Consider the following 18,611-nt stretch of genomic DNA (forward strand, 5'->3'; position numbering starts at 1 on the left):
GGTTTACTCTCTCTCTCTCTCTATATATATACACACACACATATATATTGATTGATTTTCGTTATCTGAAATGCAATTTATTTACTCGGGCAGGCTTTGATAGATCTATGGTCGGGGCTCGCCGCGAGATTCATGAGAAGAGAAGATGAAAATCTTCTCCCTTTTCCTTTATGGAGACTAATTCTATTTTACTTTTCTGTTTTGATGTTTATAAGCTTTTTATTTATTATGGCATGTTCATACCATACCAAACCCAAAATGGTTCAGTTCGGTGTTCGAACATCGCCTGCCTGAAAGACAGCAACCAATCAGCTGCCTCTTTTCTTTTTTTTCCCTTTTTTTTCCCCCCTTTCTCTATAAGAAGAAGCTCTGCTCCACCTTCACCCATCTCTCTCTCTCTCTGTGAGCAGCTTAGCTTCCATTCTTGAGAGCAGTCTATAGCCCAATAGTAATATTAACCGCTCATCATTGCCCCAAGAAGTGCAAGTTTTCCCACTGTTTCTAATTATTTGCATTTCATGACTACTTCAGCATTTGATTGAGGTTCGTTTCATTTTGAGTATCTTATTTGTCTGGCTTATCATCATAAAAAAGGAACTTTTCTTCATCTAGATTTGTTTTTGCTTCATGTCTGTCGATTTTGATTCGTTGCGTGTTGAATGTGCTATCACTCAGAGAAAGAAAGAGTTAATCTCGAAGGTCTGCTGGATTAGGGGCAAAACAGTCCCTCCATTGTTGAATCGCCATCATTGTTTAGTGACTTCGTCCGTGCTGATTTGTTGTATGATACATATGTGATCTCGTAGTCTGTACTAGAAGGGAGCACCAGTTTAATTTGCGGCAAATTTCAAACTTCGTCTTTTCGATGGGAAAGAAGCATGTAAGAGGCAATAATATCACCAAAGTCTTGCTTTTGGAAGGTTAGAACAGGTTTTTTTTTTTTTTTTCGATGAGGACTAGATGCCGTTTCGATAGTTGCTTGGCCTCTAGAGAAACCCACCAAAAAGAAAAACACTATGTACCTAATTAACCATGTCTCCATGAGAATGACATGTTGGGTTGTTCTGTATGTATATATCATAGCTGTATGTGCGTAACTGTATAAGAGTTGACAGGCCCACATATAATATGTCCCACACTATTTACTGCAATTGTGTCCACATTATTATTGCTTCCTTATGCAGGAAAATAATTCTTGTACTATATGTTTCATTTTTAGGCAGTACAAAGTTTTGTGTTTTTGAGCGAAAGGGGTTAATCGGCTGAGTACCGAGTATCGACGAGCTGCATTATTCAACGTTTCCTTATGTAAGAAATTAGTTGAGTATGTAATGGCAATTCTGCAGATCTCATGAATCATGGAAAATTTTTCTTTTCCATTTTCAAACAAGTTTTCTATTTGCTGTTGTCTGTAGCTGATTAACTTGCCGGCTTTTTGTGATTCGTCATGTCTACTGTTCTCTGTTGCCGGTTATGGATCTTATCATTATCTTTGCGCAGTCCTTCGGTTTTGGGTTAGTTCTGAGCAAGCTCTCTACCGATGGACCTCCCACTTAACAACGGCAATAAGAAAACTCTTAGCAGGTAGATTTCTATTGACAGAAGGTTTACTGGAGAATTGTATGTTCACCTAATGTTTTCACCTGTTCTTGATGATCCTGCTCCTTTCTATATGGTGACTCTAAGATTAGGCAGCAGTTCGAGGTTGTCCCCCCACCACCAGCCATTACCTGCTGGGGTACCTCCTCTACCTAGCAAGTACAAGGCGTTTCCTCAGAAGAAGCCCGAGAGATTGGAAGATGTACGCTCTAACGGGTGGCTGGACGCCATGAAGTCCTCCTCTCCCACTTGCGCGTACCTCATCAAGGATTTTACAGTTGGGATCACTTCGGATGATGCCAGTATTGCTTACAGTATCTGGATGGTGAGTACTATGTTTTGTTTCCCGACTAAGGATGACACTCATAACTCTGTTTGGCGGTTTTGGAGGACATATCCTGTTCTCTTTCTAGTTTATCGGAGCATGAATGCAGTTCTAGGAAGGCATAGAAACGGAATTGCTCAACCAAATGAGCATGCTAAACTCATAGTTAAGATGTGATTATGAATTGATTAGTTCTTGGTTCTTTGGTTTACTAGCGTAAGTATCCATCGGCAATCAAGTCGATCAAGCAGATCATGGAGCTTGCATACAACAGGAAGATAGCAGTATTTCTTGACTATGATGGGACTCTTTCCCCGATCGTAGATGACCCAGATAGAGCCTTCATGTCTGATGAAGTAAGGGGTTACACTTCAAGATGGAAAGGGAAACTCCTCTTGATTTTACTTCTAATTCATTTGTCCTAATTATTCAAATCAACTTTGCAGATGCATCTCGCAGTGAAAAACATAGCGACGTACTTCCCGACCGCGATTATCAGCGGAAGAAGCTGTGATAAGGTAAACTTGGGAAACAAGCATCTTGAAATTAATTTTAATCCTCGTTAATTTCATAGAACTTTTTAACCTTTTTTTTTTTTTTGGTTTTACTAATGAATCTACTTCATGTTCATTAAGGTTTACGAGTTGGTAGGACTAACCGAACTTTATTATGCGGGTAGCCACGGGATGGACATTATGGGCCCTGTCAGCAACAGCATGACTGATGACTATCTTAAGTGTGCCAAACCAACTAACCAGCGACAGGTAATTAAGTGGTGATCAACGATATGGATTTTTTTTTTTTACTTTGTGAATACGTTCCTAAACTTACAGATTTCGCTTTCAACTCTCACGAGGTACACCCAATCAATGCCTTCTTGTTCATCATGCAGGGCAATGAAGTAGGACTGCTCCAGCCTGCGAGAGATTTTTTACCCATGATCGACGAGGTGGATGAGTGCTTCATAATAATTTCAGAAGAGAATTGTACTTTTGTTTTCATAAAAGGATGACTTAAATTGCTAATGCAGGCTTTTAGAACCCTTGCCGAGAAGACGAAGGATATTGAGGGCGTAAAAGTCGAGAATCATAAATTTTGTGCGTCTGTACACTATCGTAACGTAGACGAAAGGGTCAGAATAATCTTTTCCTCATATCATTAATGATCTATTATATAGTGAAATATGAAGGTTATAATCGATGGTTCTTCGCTTTTTCAGGATTGGCCTAGTGTTGCTCAATGCGTCCATGACATACTAGAGGATTATCCTCATCTAAAGATAACTCATGGGCGGAAGGTATAAATCGATCTTTGTATACATCTTCCCTCTGCCTTTCCAGGCAGTGCACATTTTTCTTTCTCGTTCTGTTAGAGCATTGGTCGCTATGACTCGTTCTGCAGAAACTCGTGTATGTTGATTTTGTTCCAGTGTTCCAGGTTTTAGAGGTCCGGCCGGTTATTGACTGGAACAAGGGAAATGCAGTTGAATTCCTTCTCAATTCACTCGGTATACTTCCTTCACTTCCTTCTTCAGTCTTAAGCATCCCGTTGTGTCCGTACTTCACATGTTCGTTGAGAGAAATATTTTCCATCATATTCTTGTGCTGATGCGTTTATTGAACAACAGGTATGAATGATTGTGCTGATGTACTCCCAATATATATTGGGGATGATAAAACTGATGAAGATGCATTTAAGGTAAACAGATGAATCCCATTGTGGCTCACATAACCGGACATCCTCAAATACATCAGATCCCTACTTGTAAAATTACAGGTCTTGAGAGAAAGGGGTTGTGGCTTCGGTATTTTGGTGTCTTCAGTCCCCAAGGAAACGAATGCATCATACTCAGTTAAGGACACGTCTGAGGTTGGAATATTATTCCTTGGCTCGCCTTAATTCTTCTGTTCCCTCTATCATCATGGATAAGAGATTCGGGTGATGTCGTGCGCAGGTGATGGAGTTTCTGAAGTTGCTTGTCAGTTGGAAGAAGATAGAAAGTGTGTGAAAATACCGAAGGCAGAGCATACATCAAGGTTTTAAGTAGGGTAGTATACAGAAGACATTGAATTTGCTAATTATTGGTTGGTTTAAATGTTCATCTCCAATAATTTCACATGTTTTCATTCTCGATAAAAATGAAACTAAGATCGACTTTTTGTAATGCTGAATCATAAAAAGTCGATTTAACATTATACATTGTCCGAAGGAGATGATAGAACAGTGGATTGTGGAAGTTGCCGTGCAGCCGGGCCATGGAATAATAATTTCTTCGAGTCCAGAGGGATGTCTTTCCTTTCCTTCACAATAGGGCGTTGCTTCTGTTCAGACGTTCTTTGCTTTCCTTTCTATTTTCAACAAGATTACATGGTGTCTTCAGCATATGATCCGAACTCGATCCTCATTTAGGCATTTTAAATTCTTTTTTTTGGTAGCGTAGTCGCACACACCCTCGCATAGTGACTTTTTACACATACTTTCCGTAATATGTAAGTTAGCTGAGTTGTGACGGGTAATTGGTGATTTCGATGATTTCCCGGGTTTATGAACATATTGGCCTGGGCTAGAGGAAGCGGGCTGAGATTGGTTTTGCTGGGCCGAATTGATTGGTTGAAGTGGAAGAAAGCTGCAGCTTCGAAGACAAAGTACAATTGGAGAGCCCATCATGGTGGCTGGAACATATATGCATATGTTTGGGCGTGCATATTTCATCAGCCGAAATATTATTCTTAAGAGTGCAAGCACGTGATTCTTGGGTATCTCCGATTTTAGGAAATCAAATAGGTCGGATATTTCTCCGATATGGTGTGATATTCTATCTTTTCTATCTTTTAGGCAATTTAGATAGGCTAGGAGTCAATTTCCTATTCGGATATTATCTCGATATCATATATTATGGCGTATTTAATTTAGAGAGATTCTCGAAGGTTTTATATAACGCCTATAAATACGTGATTCGGAGTCCATTACAATCCATCCCCCTTTGGCATAACTATCAATCGCATTATACTTTTTCTATATTTTCTTTCTGACACTTTATGTTCTTCGCACTTACCTTATCACACTTTCAATATCTACCTTTCTAACACTTTACAACCATGCACCTATAATTTCTCGCAACCACCGATCATGCAACACCTATCCTTCTACCCCTTTTCAAGCTTCCGTGCAAGCAATGGGCTTCCACCCGAGTTTAGGTTTCCGAACCTAGGTGCGGCTTCTCTCGGCTTTGTGAGGCCGAGATCCATGCGCTACTAGTCTTCTGGGGTTCATGGTTGCATCATTCTTTGGACCGGCTTTCAGCCCATCTATTCTATCGAGTCGAGGGTTTTGGCCTAAGACTCATATCTATCGGCTTGTCAAATAGTCGAGATCCACTCTCAACAGGGTCTTATTAGTCGTGTCTTGTTTCTCTTGATCGATAGTAGCACGAAGAAATGGTGGAGAACTCATAGCAGCTAAATTCCCGAGCCACGAGATCATCAAAGGCACATTCAAATTCAACTGTCCATTTCATCTATTTGAAACCCAACCATCATTTAGTCCCGCGGACTCTCGAGGCTGTGGCATGATGCTCTGTATTGGTGGGGCCGGCTAGTGTTGCGTTGGTAATTTTCTTGAGACATTACCCTGGCACGCCTAGTTTTCTCATTATCTACATGTCGGCGATTTTCGACGTGATAAACATTGACTAAGAGATTTCAAGTTCGATACTTAAGTGGGACTACCAATGCTCCTTTTTAGATATTTAAATTTTTTATTTCATTGTACTAGGTACATCATTCTCCATTATAATATAAATAAATAAATAAATAAATAAAGTGTAGGATAGATAGACATGGAAATATCCACTAAATTATTTGCAAGCTTTGGTCCAAGCAAAAAAGACATGTTATGCATGAGGAAAAAAGAAGAGAAATTATTACATAGACATTACAGCCAATTCCAAATGTAGGTGGAGAATCAGGGCTACGGTGATGATCACTTCTTTGATTGAATTCGTGCTCATCTGATATGTTTAATATATATATATATATATTTCTTTGCAGTTGTATCAGAGGATCCACCGTATTATTCACGCTTTTGTAATCTTTCTCTTGGACATTTTACCCTTGTACCGGCTCCTATTATGAAATGGATCCTCATTACCTGTCGAGTAAAAAAAAAAAGAGTAGAAAATTGTTAATCAGATTTATGCATCGCAAAGTGACATAGTGACACTCATTGTTTACCTGAAATTAAGAGATTTTTTATTTCATATTTTCGGTGGGCAACTTGGTATTTGATAGTTTGATGGGTTTCAACTAATCTTATTCGAACCGCCTCGGCCTATGAAGCGGTAAAACTCTTCCAATCATGTGTTTTTTTCCATCTATATACTCGAATCCTGAGTGGAGAATAAGTATCAAATCTTTTGAATCAACCTACATTAAGATTTGCATATTCTTCGCCTCTTCCTTCTCTGATCGATAAGAAGCCTGTGAGCAATCGAAAGGAAGTATCGAATGCCCTTTTTTGTTGTATGAAATTTATTCCTTGGTCACAAAATATTGTAATGATCTCACCGTGAAAAAGGAAAAAGTAAAAATATAGAATGTCATGATTTTAATATAGCTTTTGTTGAAGGACCAAAGGATTAGAATCTTTCTCTTCGCAGAATTACACTGCTCAGTCTCTCACTCTGAACTAAGAAACTTTACATTTTCATGTAAAGTGAGAAAGTACATTTTTTTTTTGTGAAAAATATGATGTGTAGCAGTAGTGATAACGTTATCACTCCATACTACACAATATTCGAATTCTTGTGCTCAACCGTCCGCAAATATATCAAGCGAACTGAATAGCCAACACAAATCATGATACACCAAAAGTCTAATATATTTCACCAAAGCTGATATCCACCAAACCCAAGTCAAAGAACACGATTATAACAAATGCATATAGAGGATTTGAATTTGAAACTTTGAAATTACAAACCACATGGGAGCAAGTTACACTAGACCACCACCTTTGATGGTTGAGAAAGTACCAATAAAATTATAATAAAGTAGTTTTTGTCATGCATCATAATTAATTATTGCTAGCTAATTGTAGCAATTTGTTGATATGTCGCATTATATTATTGTGAAATGTGATTAATGAAGTTTCTTTTTCGTCTATAAAATTAAAAATAACGGACGGACGAATATTTAAGATTTTCGCCGGAAGTTATCTCGGGGAAAGCAAAGGATCATTCTTTTTGCATCCTTTTGCCTGAAGTAGAAGTTGTTCTATATGGAGTAATGATATAAAAGTATAGTAAAATTGTTAACGTTATTGCCAATATATGAAACAGTCCCTTCATAAGAAAAAAGAAAACAAAGGGACGAAATTAAGCCTGATTTCTTTGTAATAAATGATTTGTGGGAATGGGATATCAAGTTTTCCTTAGTTTCAGAGGCCCTGATGCTCGCACGAGTATCATCAGTTATCTATATGACCGGTTACGTAATAGCGGGATCGACACCTTTAAAGATGACGAAAGCCTCCGCAAAGGAAGGGAGCTCTGGCCAGAAATCCAAGCTGCAATTCATGGCTCGAGGATCTCCGTGCCTATTTTCTCTAACAACTACGCGTGGAGCACATGGTGTCTCGACGAGGTTGCGGAGATGGTCGACCGTGCGAGATCAAGGTCCCAGATCATACTTCCCATCTTTTACAATATTACACCAGGTCAGGTTAAACACCAGACTGGAAATTATGAAAAAGCTTTCAACGAGTATGAAAAAGATAAGGTCGACCCTAAGACGATCCAGAAATGGAGAGAAGCTCTTACGTATTGCGCTACACTAGGCGGCTACGAATCAATTAAAATTGCCAATGGGTAAGTACCGTACCTGTTAGTTAATCATTATCATAGACTTGATCATTCGATCGAGTTGATGTATTTTTCGAATCATTTTATCACACTCTAGTTTCCTTTTAATTTGTAAATGCAAACTATAGCAACATTTACTTCTGAATTATACAACAGTATTGATAAAGATTTGATATCCTGAAATAGTTTTATCTTTTCAATGAATGAATTTTCACGTTCAACCAACTCATTTTCAAAATATTATTAAGTGGATGAATAAAAATCTTAAGCTTTGAAAAGTTGTCCATTTGTCTATTATCATAAACAATAACATCCATGTTATCTATAAAATTCCAAATGAACTCTATTTACAATTCATTATGTTTATCTCATCGGATTTTTTTTTTCTTTTTCCAGAAGATGCATTAGAAAGCGAGAATAAAAAAGAATAGGTGCAGACACTCAAGAATTCGCGGATCCACCATCAAATGATATAGGCCATTTGTTTTTCATAAATTCCGGCAACGAAAGAATAAAAAAAATAACTTTTCCAATACAAAAACTAAACGAAATTAGCTATTTTTATTTAAAAAAACTTCTGCATGCTATGAACTTCATTCAAAGAACTATTATAAATTTTTATAGATTAATCCCAGAAAAGTGTACAGATTTCCTAAATCACTCAGAATTATAGTTCAAATTAGATTCAAATGGTCTTAAATTATTCCACAAATTTTTTTAATATTTTTTTGTTTACATATATATCTATATATAATATCTAAGTATGATAAAAAATGGAGTTTTGGTGGGCTCTGCCAAATGGCTTCAAAACGCTCGCTTATCGAATGAAATTGTCTCGATTTTTTAACTTTTTTTTATAAAACAAATTTTATTTTTTAAAATATATAGATAGATTTGGGACTAGTAGTTTTTTTCTCAATTCTTTAGCTTTCTTTACTTTTTATTTTTAAATTTTTAAAAACATATAAATTTAGATTTGTGGAATCGGATGTTATTTTCTCAATTTTTTGAGCCCTTTTCTAGAAAAAGAATTTCCTGATTTTATTCTTTGAAATTTTTAATATATATATATATATATATATATAGATAGATAGATTTGGGGAACATGTCATTATTTCCTCGGTCTTTTAGCTTTTTATAGAAAATGATTTTTTTAATATTTAAAACATATAGATCATATGGGACCATCATTATTTTCTTAATTTTTGGAATTTTTTAAATTAAAATATTTTATGAAACGACCCCATAAAACCAATTACATAAAATCATATTTTTTAGGAAACATATTAGCTTATATTTTTCATAAATATAATGTGTCATATATTTGCTTTTTATAAAAATCAAATCATATTTTTATAGATTTAAATATTATGTTTTACTTATATTATATTAAGTATGATAAGTTATGAATAACAAACGTATCACATAAATTGTAACTAATCTGACTTTGAAAAAAAATTGCTACCACTAAAAGCGAGTCCTTTAATTTTCCTTATGGCCGCGAGCTTGTTTTAATATGTCGATCGTCCAATGCAAAGTTGAGTTCTTCAATTTTTAAAATTTTTAAAAATATATAGATATAGATTTGGGGAGACCAATCATCATTTTCTTCACTTTTTGAGTTTTCTTTAAAAAAGAAATTTTTAATATAATATATAAATATATATTTGTGGGACCGGTTATTATTATCACTGTTTTTTGAGCTTTCTCTGGAAAATGAATTTTTGATTTTGTTAAAACATATAGATATGGATCTATGGATCTGTTATTATTTTTTAGAGAGTTTGAACCTTTAAAAAATAAAAATATTTTATGAAAGAGTCCAAATAAAACAAATCATATAAAATCATTTTCTTTCCAAAGATAAATTTTATCATATTTTTCCTAGATACATATGATATGTTACGCATTTGCATGCAAGCGAATTTATTTTACTAGATTTAGCATTAGATCTGAAGGTGAATTCTTCAATTTTTTGCTTCTTTTTTCTTTTTTTAATACATCAGTTACTGTAGAATTTTTTAATCGTCCAATTTTTTGTAGGATCACATTTAATTCCATACGACGCTTGGATTTCACGAGTAGTAATAATAATAATAATAATAATAATAATGAGGATTTTGTCATTACTTAAAAAAATTAACATACTATATTTTTTTTGCAGAAACGAAGCAGAGCTTGTACGCTTGGTCGTTAGTAACATAAGAAGAGAGCTCAGGAAAGCGCATCTACATTTACCTGATACTCTCATTGAAGTTGAAGATGAAGTGAAGGAGGTGCTTACTTTACTAGAATGCGACTCCAGCTCCAAAGATACAAGGACGGTCGCACTTGTCGGCATGGGTGGTATCGGGAAGACAACCCTTGCAAAGATCGTATACAACCGACTCTGTGACCAATTTCAAGCACGTGCCTTTCTCAGTGATGTTCGAGAAATGGCGGAACGAGTGGATTCACTGAAGGTGCAGAGCCAACTCATTTCACAACTTAAAGAAGAACATATCATTCTAAACAGTAAGGATGAAGGGATCATATTCATGCGTGAGAGCTTCCGCGGTGACAAAGTTCTTATTTTTCTTGATGATATCAGCGACAAATCTCAGCTTGATGACCTAGGGGTAAGGTCGGATTACTTAGGACCGGGTAGCAGGATCATTATCACCACCAGAAATCCGGACATCCTGAAGGGACCTCATGTACATTACAAAGAAGTGACGAGGATGCCGATTGATCTAGGCGTTCAACTTTTCAGCAAGCATGCCTTTGGTTCAGATCATCCCCAGGCTCCGTTTGTCGATCTCTCCACAGAGATTGTGAAGACAACTGATGGGCTTCCTCTAGCTATTGAGGTTATCGGTTCATTCTTGTGCGAACAATTAGAAGAAGGCATCTGGAAATCAAAGTTGGACGATTTAAGAAAAACGCCCGAGAACAAAGTCATGGCGAAACTGAGGATAAGTTACGATGCATTGACGATGAATCAGAAGCATATATTTCTTGATATAGCTTGTTTTTTTATAGGCGAGGACAGAGAGGTCGCATATAGTTTGTGGAAGGACTTGGAACTTAACCCGGTTTTACAAGTCTCGGTGCTTAAAAGAAGGTGTTTAGTTCGAATTTTCGATGATGATGACAGAATTTACATGCACCAACAACTCAGGGACATGGGAAGAGAGATCGTCCGTCAGGAAAACATGTTACAGCCTGAAAGAACCAGTCGGTTGTTGTTTCGCACAGAACAAGAGGAGGAGGTACTTCTTTCTTTGTGCTATGCCGCAATTTTCTTTTTCTTTTTGTTTTTTTTCTGGTTACATAGAGGAGGTCCACGGACCTAGTACCGTAATTTTATCTCTTTTTTTTTCTTTTTACATTCTAATAATATTAAGGGAAAAGAACCAGGAGATTATGAAAAAAAATATAAATAGTTTCTAGGAAATGAAAATAATATGATTAGGTCCCGACTAATCCAGTTCAGTCGAGTCGACTCGGTCCACTAAGGTATAAAATGCACGCTGTGAGAGCTTTATTCCTTAATGAGCTGACCCGGCTCGACTGGAAGAGTCGGGGCCTATGGAGTATGGACTTTCGAAAGTCATGGATCATGCCGAAAAAGTAATATAATTTTAAATTTTTTAGTTGGTATTACTTATTTATCATTATTATTACTAATTTGAACATGTTTCTTGAAAAATCTATTTGGTTATTTAATTTATCATTATTTTATCATCAAGTAGTACGTTGCACAAAGAACATCAGAGTTTTCGAATTATACAGAGATAACAATGATGGAGAAAGTCTCTACGGCTCCCAATTTAATATCACGTAAAATGTACATCTCACAAATAATTTGGAGTATATGCGTGTGTGTGTGTGTGCGCGCGTCTGCCTTTTTAACTTATAAGCTTGTAAATTGCAGGATGAACTCGCCAGGAGGCCCATCTTTGTGGATTATACTCAGTTCTTGACTGTAACAGGTGCGGACTTGAGGCGATATCCGAATCTACAGTACCTCCATATGAGAGAAGCGACATTTTCCGGCAATTTCAGGGATTGTCTGATGGGATTAAAATACCTTTGTTGGAGATTGGCGCCTCCAAGGTTCACCGTCACCAACTTTAACCCGAAGTACTTAGTCATTCTCGATCTTTCGCGATCGAAAATCGGGACAGGCTGGGTTGGATGGAAGCATTTCAAGGTTTATTATCAATTCCGTTATCCGGTGCCGGCGGGCTCATCTCTTTGTTTAATTCCTCCATCACCATGATTACAAAATAATCAATTTTGTATTTATAGAATTTTCCATTCAACGTAACTTCCTTTCTTTCTATGATGACAATATATATTCTGGCAATGGCGTGGCAGGGAGCTGCACATTTTCTGAAGGTCCTAAACCTGTCAAAGTGCTCTCGGCTGACCAAGACACCCGACCTTTCAATCTTCCCAAAATTAGAGAGATTGATTCTTGTAGATTGTTTACATTTGGCGGAGATCGATCCTTCGATCAGGCATCTCTCGAAGCTGCTTGCCTTAAACGTGGAGGATAGCTATAATTTGCTAAAATTGCCGAAAGAACTGAGCCGGCTGGAGAACTTGAGAGAGCTGAACCTCGACAACACCGTGATCTTAAAGGTTCCTGTGTCCGACGGGTTCCTTCAATGGGTCCGCTTCCTCAGTGCCCCATGCTGTGAATCAAGCACCACTCCCATGACGATAGAGGAGGGTCTGCGGGTAGACATCTCCTACCTCCGTTGTTGTCCACTCGAGGAGTTTCGGATCTCGATGAGAGAGTTGCAGCGCGTGCGACAGTCCTCACCAAGCTATCAGCGATGGTCGAGGAGACGACCCAAAGACGAGGTTAAAGCTGACACCGCAGTTATGGAGGAGCTTTGCCAGCTTCAGGAAACTGGAGATCATGTCCCGCTCTCGGAAAGTCCTCATCCACTTGCAGAACTAATCGATCTTGGGGTCCCCTGCCGGATCGCCATACTCGAGAGGGACTTCCTTTACTTCTACTGTCGCGCTCATCCTATGCCTCTTCGTGTAAGGTTGTTTGCGGCTGCAATGGGAGGGTTTATTCGCATAATTCGCCGGGCGGCAAGGTTGTCTCTATCCCTTGGTTTCTGAGGCCGGGATAAGGCCAGCCTGCTGGGTCTAGCAAGTGCAACATCGTGCTCTAAATATAACAGTGCATGCAACGGATCATGAGACTAGTGCTGTGGTAACATAAATAATGACACTTTTATAGAGTAATTGGTTGGTTTGCATTTAATTGTGAGAATAAGCTGATATTCTGCAAAGGATGATATTATAATTTGATGATGTGCTGCATTGCATTGCATGGTAAATCGTACTACCCACATGTATGTATAGCAGGTCTCTACATAAGGCCACTTCATCGTGATATCTTGCGAAAGGCCCCCATCTTGGCGGTAGCTCAACCACGACTTGGCGGTTGTTCCTCGCTACTGGCCTCTATATATAATCAATTCGATCTTGTCGTGTTCATAAGGCGGATATAACTCAAGGTGTGGATCGATTAACTTCATGTGTCCATCCCCTAGACACAATATAACATAAATGAACAGCCGTTCTACTAGTAGGACAGGGAGAACCGAAACAAAGCGAAAAAAAGCAGTAATAATGCTACAATTCTTCCCGCCAAATTTGGAGAAGAAACTAGCAAGAGAAACAATCGCACCTTATTCGCTGCCGATTCCAATCGAGTTCGGTTCAGTCTCGAAAATCATGCTTTAATACCGATCGACAAAATATTCAGTATTTACCAGTCCACGAAGTCCACTTCACCTTCAGTTGGTACCATAAGGGCGGAATTCCCAGAACCCCTCGTGCTAGTCTCGGATCGAATACATCAAAGTGTACCCGCCTCAATGAATCCAATAGGACCTGTGCTGGCACGGACTGGAGCATCACGGGTAGGGCTTCCTTGGGCACGGTTCCGGCCAACGCCCGAGCCTTCTCCAAGTGACTGTTAGCCACCGAAGCCATCTCAAACACGGCCTCACAGAGGGCCTCACGGGAATCGAGCCGAATCTCCTTCTGCCCTGCCTTCTCGACCAATAACTGGTGCTTCTCCGCAACTTTTCTCGGCACGTACAAAGAGTGCCGGTGTCTATTAGCGTGGTACGGGAGAGACTTGAGAAGCAAGAGAATCCCGCTCGCCTTCCCCACGTGAGACGCCGCATGATCGGCTGCTGTGGATCGGATCCCGCCTGCCTGGAGAGTCATGTAGAGGATCGTCGACAAAGTGTCTTCTGCATATTTCTCGAGCTCCTCGATCGTCTCTGGGATCTCATTGGGCTCTCTTCTTGCATCGTCGACCCGAGCCTGGACGGACCTCTTTAGCCACGACTTGGAGATCTTGAGCTCGGATACGATCAAGGAGAGGGCCTGCGCCGTCGGGTGCTCGATCGACTTGCGGGCGTAGATCTTGTCTATGGCTTCCTGCCACCATAGGAGCCGCATGAGGCCGATCCTGGGATCTGAAGCGACGTCCATTGCTCGGGAAGTCTCCACGTTGAAGGCTCGGAGGGCAAAGGCGGCCTTACGCATGATTGGCGGGAGTTCGAGGAGGCAGAGGTAGTGGTGGTAATCGTAGGTCCGGACTTGCTGCACGCAGTGGGAGAATGCCGCCCTTAAGCCGCTTGATGCGAAGGAGCCGCTCATCGAAATATCAGGACCTTCGAAGACTTCAACTACTCTCTAGTCTCTACAAGATCCAAATCAAGCTTATTCATCCCAGATTGAATCAAAATTCATGCATCCTCCATTCATCTCCGAATCTTTTTTTTTTTTGGGGGAAAAATCCAAGCATTATTTGAAGAACAAATCGTTCCCACAAACCAAAATTTTCACTATCTACTGAATGTAGGAATCGTTGTATAAGATGGACTCGGTGAGACATTCTGTCGAACAGGTAGCATGCAAGCATTTCTCACAGACAATGAACTAAATCATCAGACGCCGACACATCTAAATCCAAAAGAATGAACATGAGGAGAACTCAGATTAAGCGAATAAAATTGAGAAGGGACGAGAATGTCCTTACGCCGCTGTTGGTGGCGGAATTTAGTCGCCGGGGACTCTCCGGTGGTTCAACAGAGCGAACTCAAAGAAAGGCGCAGGCGGTGGAGGGAATGAAAGTAGGTCGTTAAACTTTAACGGTGGGGATAATGGGTCGGGTCGGTTCAAATCCATGTCATCATTTGGGCCAGCTATCACTTTGGGCCTGAGATTTCAGCCTTTTTCTTTTCTTTTTTTGTGGGCTTACTGTCCATCAATTTCGGCCCAGTTGTTTAACAGGTACTTCATGCTATTGCCTTTGTTTTCCGGTTCACTTCAACAGACATCGAGACCTTTAACTATTGCAAGATACATACACATGGCCCGGAGTCATAAGACCATTCTTTAATCGTCACAACAATGTCTATATTCCAATTACACAGCTTCCACGAAGATTATGTCGATGTATGTTACAAAATCCTACCCCGGGGACCAGTACCTGCTGCATTACTTCTGTAGCCTAACAAATCCCACGAAGATTATTTCAATGTATATTACAAAAATACTGTAATCACAGAAGTTCAAGGGCTACATTTTTCCATTAACTTCGGTATTGCTCAGTTCATTCATCTAGTCATCAACTCTCGTTTCAGCCTCACCAAGATCGGCCTCTTTGAGTGCTTCAGAGCTCCCTGGGGATTCTACTGCAGATCAATCATCAAATGTGGACACCGCCAGATGATTATTAAGAATGAACCTTGCATTTATAACATTGTCAATCGATGACTTCACCTTGTTCCACATCCGCTGGAGCAGATACAGCGCCCTTCTTTGGATCAGGACTGGGTTTGGGAACTGCCTCATCCTGCAGGACCGGGAAAACAAAAGACCATAAGTCATGTCTAAGAAAAGGATAAACGAAAAGCTCCGCATAGTGATATCCATATCATCTTGGTTGAGAAGAAATATTGCCTCACTCTCTTCCGATTCTTCCATGGAATCTGCCGCTTTAAGTCTTTTCACACACCTGCAGTATTTGGCAACAGTTGCTTAAGCCACGGGTGTCCACCATTTGAGGCCACTAAGGCTGACACTTTTTTGTTTTTTCTTTCGAAATATGGTGGTACAGCTTCAGTACTTTATCAAACTATCAGACAATTGCAAATCTGAAGGATCATGATGCAGTCCTTGGAGGTAAGTCTCAGTAGCTAAGTTATATTCCTCCATGTGAAACAGGAGATCGCCTTTTCTCCTATACCCCATGGAGGACTTTGGTTCGAGTTCGATACACTTCTCTGCATCTTTCATTGCCTCCGAGAATTCCCTCAGTTTCATATAGCATGCGGCCCTGTTGCTGTATGCCTGCAAAGCAAACATTTGTCTTGGCATTTTCCCTGGGGAGTTGGCTGCAAAACATTAATGGATTAACTAATTGCCCAAACGAGGGAATCGAAGCATCATTACTTCAGTATCCCTTGAGTTGATTGTCAGCCTCTCTCTGTAATGATACAGCAAAATCTGCAAATATAACTGCTCCTCTGCATCTGCCTCATCAGCTCACCATTTATGGCCATTGGCCAAAGCCAAGCATTAAAAAAGTTAAAAGCTTAATCAGAGATAACGAATTCCTCAACTTTATTTGCTTATTTAATCAGCACGTAACCAAGCATATGATGGAAACGGAAAATGCAAAGGCCAATTTTATTTGAGCCAGAGATACGCTTACGATCAACATCTAATATGTTTGAATATCCAACGAGCATTTGCTCCAACTCCTTTGCTTGTCTTGAAGCTTCATGCAATGCGTCCAACAACTCAGGATATCGACTTTCCGAAAGTGACTTCCTTAATGATTCTAATGCAGCTTTATAGACATTTGATTTTAGAGTTAGGTCAGTTTCCACACCGGTTGATTCTTTGGCCATAGATCCTGAGGCTGAGTCCTCTTTTTTCATTTCATCAAGATTTAAGTCTCTAAGGTTTTCTGCATTCTGTAAGGAGCAGCGATTCAATAACATAAAGATAAATAACAGAAATACAAATCGTAGAGGGCCTAGCATGCCATTACCGTAAACAACTCGAAACTAACCATTACGTGATCTTTACATATCGAATTCGGTGCATGATAAATTTCCAATTTGAACTCAAGGGTTTTTCCTCTAGCAATGAAATTGAAAACCGTGACAATTTCCATGTACTCAGATAGAAATGCGGCAGCAGAATGCTATTTAAGGAGAGAAGTCGAAGCAAAGAACAAGTCAAAGGAAAACTCGTCACCTCTTTCGTTCCCGAGGGCACAATAGCTTTGTCGTCCCCGTCCTCAAGGCCGATTGCCGGGAAGTATTGCTCCATCACAGCATCCAGCACGTCATCCTCGTCTTCTTCACTTTCCACTTCCTCCTCTTCTGTCGCTGGCGCTTCCATCTCTTCCTCCTGGTTTGAGGACTCTGCCGGTCCTTGCTCTTCTGGCGCCCTGGCGAACTCTGGAACTACGGTTCGGAAATTCACGTTTAGTAGAACGCCGAGCGCGTGGACGAGCCTTGGATCCTTTGAGTGCTGGTTTATGCAGAACCAGTCTTTCTGAATGTCGCGCATCATCTCGATGAAGTCGTTCTGCTGAGCGAAGACGCCGGTGGTAGTATCAGAGGTCAATTTCTCCCACATATCGACGGCGTTGAAGGTGTCGCCGTACGAATGCGGCTTTAGCGGCTCCGTCTTCTTCCTGGCCTCCGCCTTGGCCTTCTCGTAACCGGATTTCAGAGCCTCGTCGTCTGGATCGAGCGCAAGGCCCTGCTTGAAGGCATGCACAGCGTAGTCGAAGCGGCCCAAACCGAGGACGGCGATGCCTACTCGGAGGTGGCTCCTCGGCCACTCCGGCTTCAGGCTATGGGTCTTCCTGGCGTCAGAGAGGGCGGAGGTCCACTGCTCAAGGGCGGCGTACGCGGCGGAGCGATTTGAGTAGAGAACGTGATTGTCAGGATCGAGTGCGATCGCATCGGAGTAATGGCGGATAGCGGCTCGGTAGTCGCGCTTTGCGTATGCTGCATTGCCTCGCACTTTGGCCTCTTCTGCCATAAACTCAACTGAAATAACCAGAGAGATTGGAGAGAGAGAGAGAGAGAGAGAGAAGGGGGAGGGGGGGAGGAAGATCGAATCACGCGAGAAGATATTTTTGGGATCGTTAGGGCGGGAAATGGAAAGGTTCTATTTATATAGCCGATTAAAAAGACTGCAATTAAAACTAATAAAATAAAATAAAAAATTAGCAAGTTAGATATACATGACATTAGAGGTGTGTGCAGATACATGGTATATTCGAAATCAGTCGAAACATATCTATTAGGATAATGTCTGGATAGCTCGTATTGAAAATGAGGTAAGATCTGGGTATTAAAATTAGGAATCGATTTTTACCGGTTTCGATTTCGATTTCAATTCCTGCACTTATGTATTCAGAATGGGAATCGGAACCGGTCCCCAGACCCGATAATAATTTTCCGTAATTATATTTAAATATATTTCTCCATTTTACTTTACCATATCTCTCTCTCTCTCTCTCTCGGTGGAAGCTTTACCTTCCTTATCGTTGACAGCTTTGGTTCGATGACAATAGTTGTGTCTTCGTGAGACCTAATCATATTACGGATGTTTAGTTTTGTTGATGGATTGATGAGGCATATTATTCTATGTTGTAAATGTATTGTGAATTAATCTAAATCTAAGTCAATATTCTGTTTTGCGTTATTACTGATTATGGATGAGGCATTTTCTATTTTATTTAATGTGATAAAAAAATTACAAATTTTATCA

The 18,611-nt window shown here is 39.8% G+C and overlaps 4 protein-coding genes across 12 annotated transcripts; 2 read left to right on the forward strand and 2 right to left on the reverse strand.

The window, feature by feature from the left end:
• Positions 1-80: 80 nt before the first annotated feature.
• LOC116202714 (probable trehalose-phosphate phosphatase F) lies at positions 81-4,303 on the forward strand. Of its 5 annotated transcripts, none has more exons than XM_031534324.1 (14): positions 81-543; positions 1,220-1,308; positions 1,501-1,584; positions 1,687-1,924; positions 2,140-2,280; positions 2,371-2,442; positions 2,560-2,688; positions 2,817-2,873; positions 2,955-3,056; positions 3,144-3,221; positions 3,362-3,431; positions 3,552-3,622; positions 3,701-3,775; positions 3,879-4,303. In XM_031534324.1, the coding sequence occupies exons 3-14, from the start codon at positions 1,541-1,543 to the stop codon at positions 3,930-3,932; spliced, it is 1,131 nt and encodes a 376-aa protein (XP_031390184.1). In that variant the 5' UTR covers positions 81-543; positions 1,220-1,308; positions 1,501-1,540; the 3' UTR covers positions 3,933-4,303. The 5 variants fall into 5 exon arrangements, with proteins under 5 accessions (XP_031390184.1, XP_031390182.1, XP_031390180.1 ...); XM_031534322.1 differs by having other exon boundaries at positions 82-543; positions 3,701-3,793; XM_031534320.1 differs by having other exon boundaries at positions 82-543; positions 1,416-1,584; positions 3,701-3,793; positions 3,879-3,932.
• A 2,953-nt stretch (positions 4,304-7,256) lies between these two features.
• LOC116205370 (TMV resistance protein N-like) lies at positions 7,257-13,031 on the forward strand. Of its 2 annotated transcripts, none has more exons than XM_031537956.1 (4): positions 7,257-7,787; positions 9,946-11,032; positions 11,698-11,976; positions 12,144-13,031. In XM_031537956.1, exons 1-4 carry the CDS (start codon positions 7,333-7,335, stop codon positions 12,903-12,905), a joined length of 2,583 nt encoding a protein of 860 aa, XP_031393816.1. In that variant the 5' UTR covers positions 7,257-7,332; the 3' UTR covers positions 12,906-13,031. The 2 variants fall into 2 exon arrangements, with proteins under 2 accessions (XP_031393816.1, XP_031393817.1); XM_031537957.1 differs by having other exon boundaries at positions 7,257-7,595.
• LOC116205372 (NADH dehydrogenase (ubiquinone) complex I, assembly factor 6) lies at positions 13,001-14,967 on the reverse strand. Of its 2 annotated transcripts, XR_004156498.1 has the most exons (3): positions 14,848-14,967; positions 13,480-14,508; positions 13,001-13,338 (listed from the first exon to the last, which is right to left on the reverse strand). XR_004156498.1 is itself a non-coding variant. In XM_031537958.1 (2 exons), the coding sequence occupies exon 2, from the start codon at positions 14,463-14,465 to the stop codon at positions 13,554-13,556; it is 912 nt and encodes a 303-aa protein (XP_031393818.1). In that variant the 5' UTR covers positions 14,466-14,508; positions 14,848-14,967; the 3' UTR covers positions 13,298-13,553. The 2 variants fall into 2 exon arrangements, 1 of the variants encoding a protein (XP_031393818.1); XM_031537958.1 differs by having other exon boundaries at positions 13,298-14,508.
• Positions 14,968-15,190: 223 nt separating this feature from the next.
• On the reverse strand, positions 15,191-18,179 carry LOC116202810 (hsp70-Hsp90 organizing protein 1-like). 3 transcript variants are annotated; one of them, XM_031534429.1, is made up of 7 exons: positions 17,079-18,179; positions 16,528-16,792; positions 16,266-16,345; positions 15,940-16,163; positions 15,774-15,828; positions 15,594-15,666; positions 15,191-15,502 (listed from the first exon to the last, which is right to left on the reverse strand). In XM_031534429.1, the coding sequence occupies exons 1-7, from the start codon at positions 17,874-17,876 to the stop codon at positions 15,432-15,434; spliced, it is 1,566 nt and encodes a 521-aa protein (XP_031390289.1). In that variant the 5' UTR covers positions 17,877-18,179; the 3' UTR covers positions 15,191-15,431. The 3 variants fall into 3 exon arrangements, with proteins under 3 accessions (XP_031390289.1, XP_031390288.1, XP_031390290.1); XM_031534428.1 differs by having other exon boundaries at positions 15,191-15,505; XM_031534430.1 differs by lacking the exons at positions 16,266-16,345; positions 16,528-16,792 and having other exon boundaries at positions 15,191-15,505.
• Positions 18,180-18,611: the final 432 nt, after the last annotated feature.

The sequence above is a fragment of the Punica granatum genome, chromosome 4 (genome assembly GCF_007655135.1).
Source record: "Punica granatum isolate Tunisia-2019 chromosome 4, ASM765513v2, whole genome shotgun sequence".
Lineage (NCBI taxonomy): Eukaryota > Viridiplantae > Streptophyta > Magnoliopsida > Myrtales > Lythraceae > Punica > Punica granatum.